Below are 12,084 nucleotides of genomic sequence, written 5' to 3'. Positions count from 1 at the left end.
GGAAGGAGACTGAAAAGCTGAGACTCTCCATAAACAACTGTATATGGACACAACTGTACAGGGATACTAGATCTCAGGTTGGGTTTTCTATTTTTGAGTTGTGTTTCTGCTTGCCTAAGCAATGATACTACAGAGTTAGTTGGTCCTGGGGTCTGGAGAGAGAATCAAGACCTGAGGCAGGGGTGGGGTTGAAGGAAAGCCACAAAAAATTCCTTTTATTTTTGTCCTGTCACCAGTAGATAGAAAAATTAAGTGAGTTTGTATCAATAAATTAGCCAGATATGTCATAAAAATGTTTTCCCCAAAACATAAGCATAAGGTTTAAAGTGGGAAGATAAGAGAATGCAGAAGAGAGCTGAAGAAAATACCATGCTTGAATCCATGTCTGAGTGACGGCACATAGGGAGTAGGCACACAAGATAAGTAGTTTGAAAACTGGGTAATAAAACCGAAAAAGTATTACTTAAATAGCCACACAAATCATTTGACTTAACTGGGATTGAAGTTTCTTTGCTATGCATAGGTTCCAAAATACTGATAAGATGGCACAAGGAGAATTTATACTTATGTGTACATAGGTCTCTTAAAACAGTCAGAGATATGAGAAATTTTTATACTAAAAAGTACAACTTCCTTGTAATTTCTTGTTTGAAATGTGAGCTGCAGAATTTCTTTTTTATGGGGTAAAAGAACAAGGTTCATAAATGGAAATGTTGACATGACCTTGGCTATATTTATACCTAAGAGTGAGAAATAAAGCTACCACAAAATCATAAATGTAAACTCAAAGAAATATAGTGATCCACTACAGGTATAATAAAGAGTTTACAAGGATAGCTGCTGTACTTATGCAATATTTAGAGAAGTGTAGGCATAGTTAATTTACTGTTGATTTACATAATATAAATTGCTTCATTTCAATCACTGGTTTGGAATCAGTCATTCCTTAAATGGAACCAATCCATCAAACATACTATGAAAAATTAACACATTCACAGTTGATCAGAATTTATAGAATGCAAATGGTAATACTTAGATAAATCATATTAGAGATACATTTAAAATACACATATTAGCACAATATTGGTATCATTGGTGCACATAATCATGAATGAATGAATGTGCCTCTTTTTTAAACCTCAAACATTTAATGGATTTTTGCTGCTGCAAGAACAGGTGTGGCTGAACAGCTCACGGCAGATTTATTGTTCATTAGTGATTTTGTACAATGCTTCTTTGGAGGTGTAAATAATCTGAACTGCCAAGATTGGTCTCCAGTTCACAATCAATACTTTGCTTCTGTCATAAGGCTAATTACAGCAGCTAAAAAGTCACCTCACAACTGTCACCTCACAATCAACCGCAGTTCACATTAGAGAATTTATTTTGGAGGTTATTTTTAATTGATATAATAAATATTCCTTATGCAGCCTAAACATGAACACATGTTTCAATAAAATAGGAGTGTTATTCTTAAATCTTTCCTGCCTGCCTAATTTGTTAGAAAGGGAAAAACAAAAAATAAAACATAAACACCTACATAGCCAAAAACAGTACTTAAAATTTTCAGATGATTTCTGATAAAAATTAATATTATGAGTCTAAAATAAATATTCTACTTGTCATTTACTCAAGTTACTATCATAATACCTTAATAAATTAATTTTAAGAATAATTTGATTTTTTTAGAGTACATACATTTATTCTACTATGAAGACACTTTCACTTATGAAATCAAACTTTCAATAGTCAGTTCAATATATATTAATATTCCTCAACAGTTAAGTTCTAGATATTTGTAGAAGTTGGAGCAGCACCACCCTTTCAAAGAAGCCCACGATATTTAGAATGCATTTAAAGGCCACCATACAAAACGGTTGTTATTCATACCAGGAAATCTGAAGCTTACCCTGAAATGTAGGCTTATTCATACTAGCCATACGAGGACAGTAATGTTGACCTGGGAAACCCTGAATGTGAACTTCCAGTGGAACTGGGCGTACTGATGGTCGGAAGTTGAACAAGCCCATCTAGAGTAAAAAGGAGAGAGAAACCATTTCCAGTTTTTATAATTTATAATATTCTACTGCCTCCTTAATAAGGCCCTAACCCATACCATGAAATGTCTGGTTTACCAATCTTTCACATACCTGATGAATATTGAGCCAGTCAGCAAGGTCTCTGGCATTAGCTAATGCAGTGGATAGTCCAACTATCCTAACAGGCTTTTCTGTGTGGGATGAGATGAAATTCGTTCGAGATACAATGACTTCTAGAACAGGGCCTCTTTCTTCCCCTAAGAAAGAGGAATAATGGATGTTAATCATTTAACAAGTCCTGATGCTAGCTGCTGCAGGTATGACAAGTCCAAGTCTGTAAACTGGATTCAGATGCAGTGGTACCCACCGAGCAGATGGATCTCATCTATGATGAGAATAGTGACTTGCTTTACATAGTTCCTATTTTGCCAGCTTCGGCTGACTCCATCCCACTTCTCTGGTGTGGTCACAATAAGGTCAGCCTTGGCAATGGATTTCATATCAGGAGTTACATCTCCTGTCAGTTCAATAACTCTGCAGGAGAATAAAAATTATCCCTTTAAATTTTCAGGTAACACATGAGCTTAGAAAAAATATGGCCTTCAAAATAAAATTTTACTATGCTTAAAACTACTTTATCTCCCTTTGACTTCTGAAATTTTTTGACTTGAGTCCAAAACAGATATTTCTTAATGATTCTAAGATGATTTCCTCCCATAAAATGAAGAATGTATAAAAGCAAATCACTGTAATCTAACTTCTATGCAGATATGCAAGAGTATCAAACTTTGTTTTGATTATGTTTACAAAGTCTCTACCCTTTGTGATTTTACAGAGGTGAACTCACACCTCCTCCTTATGTTGGAATAAACACCTTTCTAATGAGGGAAAGTGTTAACTTATTAAGACAAAAGGAGGCATTCATTAAGAATATGATTGTGTGTAAGTTTCATTTCTTTTCTTAGGTTGAAATTGTCTAGATATTATAGGCAAATTCAAATATATAAGGACACAAACAAGGTAAGTTGGGGCAAATATTTTCTTCCCATTCTGAGAAGATCTCAGAATTATTGTGAGAAAGAAGGAAAATTGAAGGCTAACTCCAAATTTTAGGTAACCATGAAGTCATTTTTATATCTGTTTTGACTTTCAAAAAACAGAAAAAAAAATCAAGATTAGTTCCTCCAAGGATAGCATTCCCAAAGCTTTTTGTTCCTTTTATTATTTTTTTACATTTTATTTATTATTTTGAATAGGTAATATATTTGTATGGTTCAAAGTATATATATATATGTAGTAAATAGTCTCTGCAAAATGGATATTCTCATCACCTGATTCTCATTCTAAAACAAACACACATATTTATATTCTTCACCAAGTTTTAAAAACAAAAGGGGAATACTTAAGTTAAAAACATTTCTTTAAACAGTATCTTGGAAGATCTATTTCTCAGTATATAGAATTCATTTTTTTCATAGAGTAAGACAATATTTTCATTGTGTGAATGTGTCATAATATATTTAGTGATGCTCCAGCAGTCACTCAGGATACATGCAATCTTGCTATTAAAAAAATATTATAATAAGTAACCTTGTCAGTAGTAAAAAAAATTTTTTTAAGTCATGTTCTCCAATGATTTTCTTTTTCTTTTTTTGGTAAATTATTTACATGCAAAATGCCTTCTAAGCAGTTTTTGGAAGCTACTTTGAAGTGTGTGAAAGAAAAATAGAGACATATCTTATTTTTCTTTTGTTTTTGAATCTAAAGTTTTGAGAAAAGTTTCTTGCCAAATAAAAGTTTAAGTAAATTAAGGGCTTTCATTTTTCAATCTTGAAACAAGTGAGAATATTGATAACATTTTAACTATAACACTTTTAAATAAAATGAAAATCATTTAAAAGCATTCAACAGTTTTATGCAAATCTTTTATTTCCTGATCTTTTTCAATTATTCATCACATATCTTCTGAAAAGTAAGAACTTACTTTTTACCAAGTTTTTCTTCTATTCTAACTTTCCAATCATCCATTCGTTCACGTACTAGGGCTTTTAAGGGTGCAATATATACTGCCTAAAATGGGGATACAAAAAGATCTCATAAAAACAGTGACATCATTTTCAAATAAAGGTAAACTCAATAAAATTTATCAAAATATAAGTGTAGTTAAATGTATCTTTTAATACTGAAAGACTTAAAATTTTAAATTAATGGGAAAATGTCATTAGCTTAAACTACATTTAGCCAAAGTAAGACTTGAATGTAACAAATCATGAAAATACTGACATAGATAATTTTAAATATTTTTTAAAAAGCACCATTGGTATTTTCTTTAGGTGGTTTATAATGAAATTATCATTTGAAATTTTTTAATTTTAATTGGAGGATAATTGCTGTACAATATTGTGTTGGCTTCTGCCATACAACAACATGAATGAGTCCTAAGTATACATATGTGCCCTCTCTGTTGACCCTCCTTACCACTCCCTACTGCACATCACCCCTCTTGGTTGTCACAGAATGAAATTATCTTTTAACATAATGTGAAAATTTTTTAAAAACTAGGAGATAATAAATTATATATACTATAACCCTTTCATGAAAAAAGCTACTAATTTTGAAATTATACAGATAAATAATCCAGCTGTTTAAATTTTAATGTAGATTTTATGGAAGACGCCAATGCCAGTCATACATTTTAGGTGTTCTACAATTTAGAAAACAAAAATAAATTAAAAATAAAAAACCCTGGTCTTTAATAATCTAAACTTCCATACAGATTACTTACTGGAAAAAAATTCTTTCCTGTATAGAATGTTTCGAATTTAGAACAGAGCTCTACTGGTTGTGTTAAATTTGTCTCCTAATGGCTTCCCTAGTAGCTCATCTGGTAAAGAAGGCGCCTGCAGTGCAGGGGACCCTGGTTTGACTCCTGGGTTGGGAAGATCCCCTGGAGAAGGGATAGGCTACCCACTCCAGTATTCTTGAGCTTCTCTGGTGGCTCAGATGGTAAAGAATCCACCTGCAGTGTGGGAGACCTGGGTTTGATCCCTGGCTTGGGAAGATCCCCTGGAGAAGGGAACACTCCCTGGAGAAGGGAATGGCCACCCACTCCAGTATTCTTGCCTGGAGAATTCCATGGACAGAAGATCCAGGCAGGCTACAGCTGAGGGGGTCACAAAGAGTCGGACACAACTTAGTGACTTTTGTTTTCACTTTTTTTCACTTTCAATGGATCCATAGCCACATAATAAACTTAAGAGTGAAAGAAAGTAAAAGTGAAGTCGCTCAGTCGTGTCCAACTCTCTGGAGACCCTGTGGACTGTAGCCTACCAGGCTTCTCTGTCCATGGGATTCTCCAGGGGATCTTCCTGACCCAGGGATCGAACCCAGGTCTCCCGCATTGGAGGCAGAAGCTTTAATCTCTGAGCCACCAGGAAAACATAAAGTTAAGCAGGGAAGAATAGCTACTAAATGAAAATCATTGAAAAAGGAAGTTAAAACATTTCTAAAATCACAAATGATGAGGAAAAGAGTGCATAATTCTAATCATAACAAATAAATTCACTTTTTTGGAAAAAAAGGTTTCTGAGAGTACTTCACATTTCAAGAAAGCTTAAAATCAACACTTATTTGACTCGACACATTATTTACATTAATAATAGCATGGCCATTTGGAGAAATGTGGAATAAAGGCTGCCTTGGTATTTCCTGAGGGTAATCAGCTGAATTTATTAACGTATATTTCCTTCACAGCCAAAGGGTTTGATTATGATTAATGATTATGAATCATTATATTTCTTATAAGTATGGCTATGAACTACATATCTTAAAATGAAACTTCCTATGAATTATAGATACTTTACAATGAGGAAAGGACATGTGAGTGCCAATAAGTACATTAGAAATCTAACTAAAGGACTCCAAAGTATTAATATAAATTTCTTTGTGGCCATTTACTCATATATTGATCTGGGCCCCCGTGGAAAACTCACAAGAGAGTGGCAAATCTATTCAGTAAGTCCTGCCAGTATATTTAGAACTGGCTAATTTACAGATTATAAATTATGTTTTATAATTGAATGTAAATATGTGATTGTTTCCAACTGACCTTTGAAGTAGGGTACTTGTTGAAGACTCTGAAAATGGCTAATTCAGCTGCAACAGTCTTTCCTGATCCAGTGGGTGCTCCAAGTAGGACATTACAGTCTGTGTGATACAGCGTATGAAATATTTGTGTCTGCACAGGGTTAAAGTGGCTGAAGTTGTACAGTGCTTCATATGCTTCACAGCCCAAAGCTGTGACAGGTAAAGGCTGAAGATCCAGTAATTCTGAAAAGATTCAACAAGTACATACAAAACTGGAGAACATGCACATTATAAAATACTGTCTTTTTGAAACAAATTATAATAATCCTTAATGCTTTAGAGGGAAAAAAGGATTAACCATTCTTATATACTAGTTACAGATCTCCCCCCCCTCCTCATTACCACAATTACGATATTGACATATCATAATTTTGCTTTTCTGGCAGAGCTCCCTCTAAGACAGTGCTAATGATCTTCCAATCAGGAAAGAGATCTAAATGACAGGTATATGGATATATGCATGTTTTAGAAGAAAACTAAATTTACACCAACCTGTAGAAGAAGGAAAACCACTTGCAAACTAGTATAAAACAGTTACTAAGAACAAATAACTCTTCATTTGTTAGATAATTGACAAAACAGAGTGGTTGAGTACACTGTTGTTCTAGACAATGCAAACTAACAACCTAAAATAAGAAGAAACTTGTGTGGGAGTTTTAAATCAGAGCATGACTGGGTAAATAAGAACTGTGCTGAGAAAACATGGAAAATCCTAGCTGATTCGAGCTCAGTGGAATGCCTGAATATATACTTGGATCCACACAGAACTAGAAATCACTGAGGTTACATCATGTGTTTTTTAATACCAATTGATATGTCATGGTGGTACATTTGTTGCATTTAAAAATGTAGTCAGAAAATCATCTAAATACATAAATAAACATGCTTATCCACTCAACAAAGAAGGGATTAAATGAGAATTAAAATATAACATCAATACATGTTAAAATCAGGTACTACAACCATAGAGACCTAGTAGTGATGTTGGTAGCATATGTTAAAAACACCCACAAAAGAGAAACAGACTCAGAGACACAGAGGACAGACTTGCGGTTGCCACGGGGAAGGAAGAGAAGAGGAGGGATGGACTGAGAGTTTGGGGTTGGTAGATTCAAATTATTACATTTAGTAGGGATAAACAACAAGGTCCTAATGTATACCACAGGGAACTAGTCTTAATATCCTGTGAGAAACCATAATGGAAAAACTATTAAAAGTGTACATATGTATATCTAACTGGGTCACTGTGCTATACTGCAGAGACTGACACAACACTGTAAATCAACTACATTTTAATAAAAAAATAAAGCACCATTTTTAAGTTTTTTATTTTGAGATTCTAGGTATCACAAAGCTTATTTGATGAAAGAAAATCAGAAAAGTCTTCTTCAATGAATAGATCAATAGATATTACAATTTCATTATTTTTTGAGAAATCATAATGATTATAGAGATGAAGGTACAGTAATACAGCAACAGTGAGTGTCATTCTTGTTAACTGAACTAGGCTTAGTTTAATGTATTTGGAACTCAAATTAAAAAAACAAATTTAGGCCTGCATTAGTGTCTACATTTGATTTCGAAAAGTCTCTTCTCAAACTCTATTGATAAATAAGATGGGTTTTTACTTAAATTCAGACAATTTTAAAGCATAGATACTTTTAAACATGAACTAAAAACAACAATTTTGGAAAATCAATGATTCAAGTTACTATTCCACATGTTACCTGTATGGGGAGGATGTCTCTCTGGTAGAATCAGGTGTTGAAAGTTGATAATACATACAGCCTCAGCTCCTAACCATCGATCAGACACTGCTCGGATGTAGTATTGGGAAGGCAGAGGCTCAAAAATAGGGATTGTAAATACCAGTAGTTGAGCTTCTTTACTGATGACCTAATGTGAAATAAAGTATAAAATGAATATGGTTATTCTAGTAGCCTAGAGGCCTTATTATTCTCTTGTAAAAACAATGGTATCTACAGCAATATGTACTAAAGAGAAAGAAAATATCTTGGATTTCTAAATAGCTGAGATATTCAGATACTTCAGAAACTTGTAGGTGGTCATCCTCTGAGGAGATCTGATATTATAGAAGGAAAAACATATGCTGAACTTATAATATTTACATATACATATCATTATGTATTATCAAGTTACCAATTTAACTCATTATCATAATTTTCCTAACTTCATTCATTCAAGTACTTAACTTCATGTTTACCAAATTATTCATTTAATATTTAAAAAAAATCTTTCACTACCATAAGTGGAATAACAGAACACTTGGCATAAATAAAAGATAATCATGAACACAAATGCAATGAAAATAAAATATTGCTATAAAATTCTATAGATGTCCACTCAGGCCTAAAGCTTGTTTCGCTTTGATGAAAAGAGAAATTAGGAATGAAGCATCATAGTGAATTCCATCAAACTGAGTCTTTCTGGAACTTTAAAAAAGAATGTCTTTTATATAATGTACTCAGTAGTCTTAATACTGTGCCTGTATAACACTAAAGTTATTTTTTATTTATTTAATTTTAAAAATTTTATTTATTCCACCCACTTGACACATTCCACCCCTCTGGAATCTATGCCTTAAACCATTAGAAAGATTATAATTCAATTTCTCAGATGAAAATCACATTGAATATATGAATATTATAACATTTAATCACTATTCTCTTTTAAAACCAAACAGAAACATAAAACATAATAAATAAAGCTTCAGTGGCATTATGAAATTGTAGAGAAATAGGTAAAAACAGAAATTATTTAGTTTATATTTTCTTTTCAATGATAGCAACAAAATGATAGAGTCACATAGACATATTTACCTGTTTTTTTAGAACTAGGAAATACTCTGAATGATAAATATGATCATTTGTAGGATCTTCTACCCAAATCCACCAGGGTTCTCCTACTGTCCCATGGACCTAGAAGGAAAATAGTATCCTAATACTATATATTTTAATTCAAGTAAGGGATTCTATTGTTAGCATTCCCAGAACCCATTCCTTTCTCTCTTTTTAACAGATTTATTGATATGGAATTTATATAACAAAGTTTACTCACTTAAAGTATACAGTTCAATAGTTTTAATACTTTTACAAAGTTTTGTGACCATCTTTATAATCTAATTTTAGGACATTTTCATCATCCCCTAAAGAACCTTGTACCCTATCCATCTTTCCATCATATCAACCTCCAACTCTTGACAACCACAGTCTATTTTCTTTCTCTATAGACTTGCCTGTTTTCGACATTTCATGTAAATGGAATCATAATGCGACTGGTTTCTTTCACTTGCCATAATATTTTCATTCATGTCATAGCATGCATCAGTCCTACATTCCTTCTTACTAACAGGTAATATTCCATTGGATAGATATATTGTGTTCTGTGTACTCATTCCTCTCCATTTTTATTCCTAACAAAGCCTAGACTTGTTCAGTATGTTCATCTCTTTTTCTCTCTCATGTAACATTGAAGGTTACCCCACCCCCGAGAGTAATTTTGGTTAGCATACGCTAATCAGCTTATAGTATCCCCTTCACAAGAGCATGCGGCAAGGGACAGGCACATGGCCAGAACTGGCCCAATCGGGCTAAAGAAAAGGTGCATGCTCTGGGCTGCTGAAGCAGGGAGTATTTTTTCCCGCTCTCTGTTAACTGTGAACAAGGAAGCATGAATACATTTGAGAAGTAGTAAAAAATATCAGCAGAGAAAAGAGATGGAAAGATCCTGGCTTTGGAACAGTATTCTTAAACAGAAGACTCAGTCATCTTTAGGGGCTCTTCTACCCATGGACCTGTCATTCTGTAAGAGGATGTATCTTCTTTGGGCTTCCCTGGTGGCTCAAGTGGTAAAGAATCTGCCTGCATTGCAGGAGCTGCAGGTGACGCAGGTTCGGTCCCTGGGTCAGGAAGATCCTCTGGAGGAGGGCATGACAACCCACTCCAGTATTCATGCCTAGAGAAGCCATGGACAGAGGAGCCTGTGGGCTACATACAGTCTATGGGGTCGCAAAGAACTGGACATGACTGAAGTGACTTAGCACACACACATACCTTCTTTTCCTTAAGTCAGTTTGAGACTACTCATATTTGCTATTCTTACAGCCAACAGTATTCTAACTGATAAAAGCAGCTATGCATTGTGGGAGATTTATTATGTATCTTAAGAGAAGAAAATAGGGTAAAAAATCTAAAACTTCTATGTATTCCAATATATAAAAACTAGAGTTTATGGCTAATGGTAATCTTATATTTTACATAAATTTTATATTTATAAAAATATTAAGTATAATTTTCTTTCATCTTATCCTCACAGAAATTCTGTGAGAAAGATAATTATTATTATAATACATGTTTACAGATGAGGAAACTGAAAGAATGAATGGTTAGGACACTTTAAGGCCAATGGTTGATTTCAGTTAGGGCTATGGTTGGGTATAATAAAATGCATTCACCTTAAAGAGGTACTAATGTCATGCAGACGATGACATTATGACAAATATTGTAAATATGCAGACAATATTTACTTACACTTAACTAGAACCTTATAAAGTAGGCACTGCTATACTACATTTACTGATTTTCATTCCCCACTGGCCTCTTGAAAGGACTGACACTTGCTTGTCTGTACCTGCAATCTCCTTTCTACTGTACTCTTTGTATAGTAACTGGTGCAAAGATAGACCTTAAAGTTATTGAGTGTTTCCCTGGTGGCTCAGTGGTAAAAGAATCTGCTTGCAATGCAGGAGACCCAGGATCAATCCCTGGGTCAGGAAGATCCCCTGGAGAATGAAATAGCAATCCACTCCAGTATTCTTGCCTGGAGAATTCCACGGACAGAGGAGCCTGGCAGGCTACAGTCTATGGTGTTGCAAAGAGTAGGACATGCCTGAGCAGCTAATACACAAAGAATTACTGACTGAATAAGACGATCCAGAGTGGATTTTCAACGTGCGTATGTGTGTGTATATACACACACACATACACACATAGTAACAGCTAAGTTTTAGAAGAAAGAACAGAAGTAGGGGTAAAAACAGAAATAGGAAAGGGATGGAAGCCAAAGAAGGACATTTGCAAGGACAATGTATAGCACTTAATGCTTATGGAAATAAAGAAGATAACTAAGGAAAGGCTATTTATTATGGCAATCAGTCAGTCTTTGGTGATCACTGAAGTAGTTGTCTCAGTGGGAATCAGACAACCAGGAGGTAAATGTAGATTACTCCTTCTACAAGTCTAACAGTGAAGAAGAGAATGATAGTTTGAGAAACATCAGGATTTTAAAAGGGCTCTTTTAGCATGAAGAATCTTGAATTTTAAGTACATTAAAATGACAGAGTACATACAGCTAGAAAAAAAAATGAAAGAGGATAGAATTAAACAAAGTCGCTATGGAGTTGAAACCACTATACCATTGTTTCATGTGACATTTTAGGTTTCCTATAATTCTCTGATGGACTCTCATTGGTTGACATATTATTCATCTATTATACCACATGCTTACCTTGAGGATGAGAGTAAATACTATTACAATGTTTTAAATGATTCTTCAATGTATATTCTTTTTAAAGGATTTTCTATACGCCTTGAGGACAGATGTAGGGAGGTATAGTTGAACCTGGAGTACAGACATATTTCCTTAATGTAGGTAGATTTAGGTGTTTTCCATGTCTACCTGATCATTCCAAGAGAAATCAGGAGAGATGCTAAGCGTCACTCGGAGGACAGTCCGTGTGATGGGCTGAATGGATGCTTCCATCGTTACAGAAGGAATCTGATGAACACATTGTTTGACCTTGAGCCCAATATTCACATGATGCAGAATGTGACCTGCAGGGAAAACATCACTTAGAAGAAATGTGTCCAGACAGGAAAGA

General features: G+C 34.2%; 1 protein-coding gene across 1 annotated transcript in view; it reads right to left on the bottom strand.

Moving 5' to 3' along the window:
• Window positions 1-12,084, bottom strand: part of ASCC3 (activating signal cointegrator 1 complex subunit 3) — a 335,161-nt gene that overhangs the window by 106,044 nt on the left and 217,033 nt on the right. Inside the window, exons 22-29 of the mRNA XM_061427741.1 lie at window positions 11,883-12,037; window positions 9,026-9,124; window positions 7,913-8,081; window positions 6,148-6,368; window positions 4,024-4,109; window positions 2,407-2,573; window positions 2,151-2,296; window positions 1,910-2,030 (exon numbers count right to left, since the gene is read on the bottom strand). Coding sequence (XP_061283725.1) covers window positions 1,910-2,030; window positions 2,151-2,296; window positions 2,407-2,573; window positions 4,024-4,109; window positions 6,148-6,368; window positions 7,913-8,081; window positions 9,026-9,124; window positions 11,883-12,037 — 1,164 coding nt within the window. The remainder of the gene's footprint in view (window positions 1-1,909; window positions 2,031-2,150; window positions 2,297-2,406; window positions 2,574-4,023; window positions 4,110-6,147; window positions 6,369-7,912; window positions 8,082-9,025; window positions 9,125-11,882; window positions 12,038-12,084) is intronic.

This window comes from Bos javanicus, chromosome 9 (assembly GCF_032452875.1).
Source record: "Bos javanicus breed banteng chromosome 9, ARS-OSU_banteng_1.0, whole genome shotgun sequence".
NCBI classification, from domain to species: Eukaryota; Metazoa; Chordata; class Mammalia; order Artiodactyla; family Bovidae; genus Bos; species Bos javanicus.
Note: the sequence above shows the minus strand (reverse complement) of the source record. Positions and strands in the feature narration are given on the sequence as shown.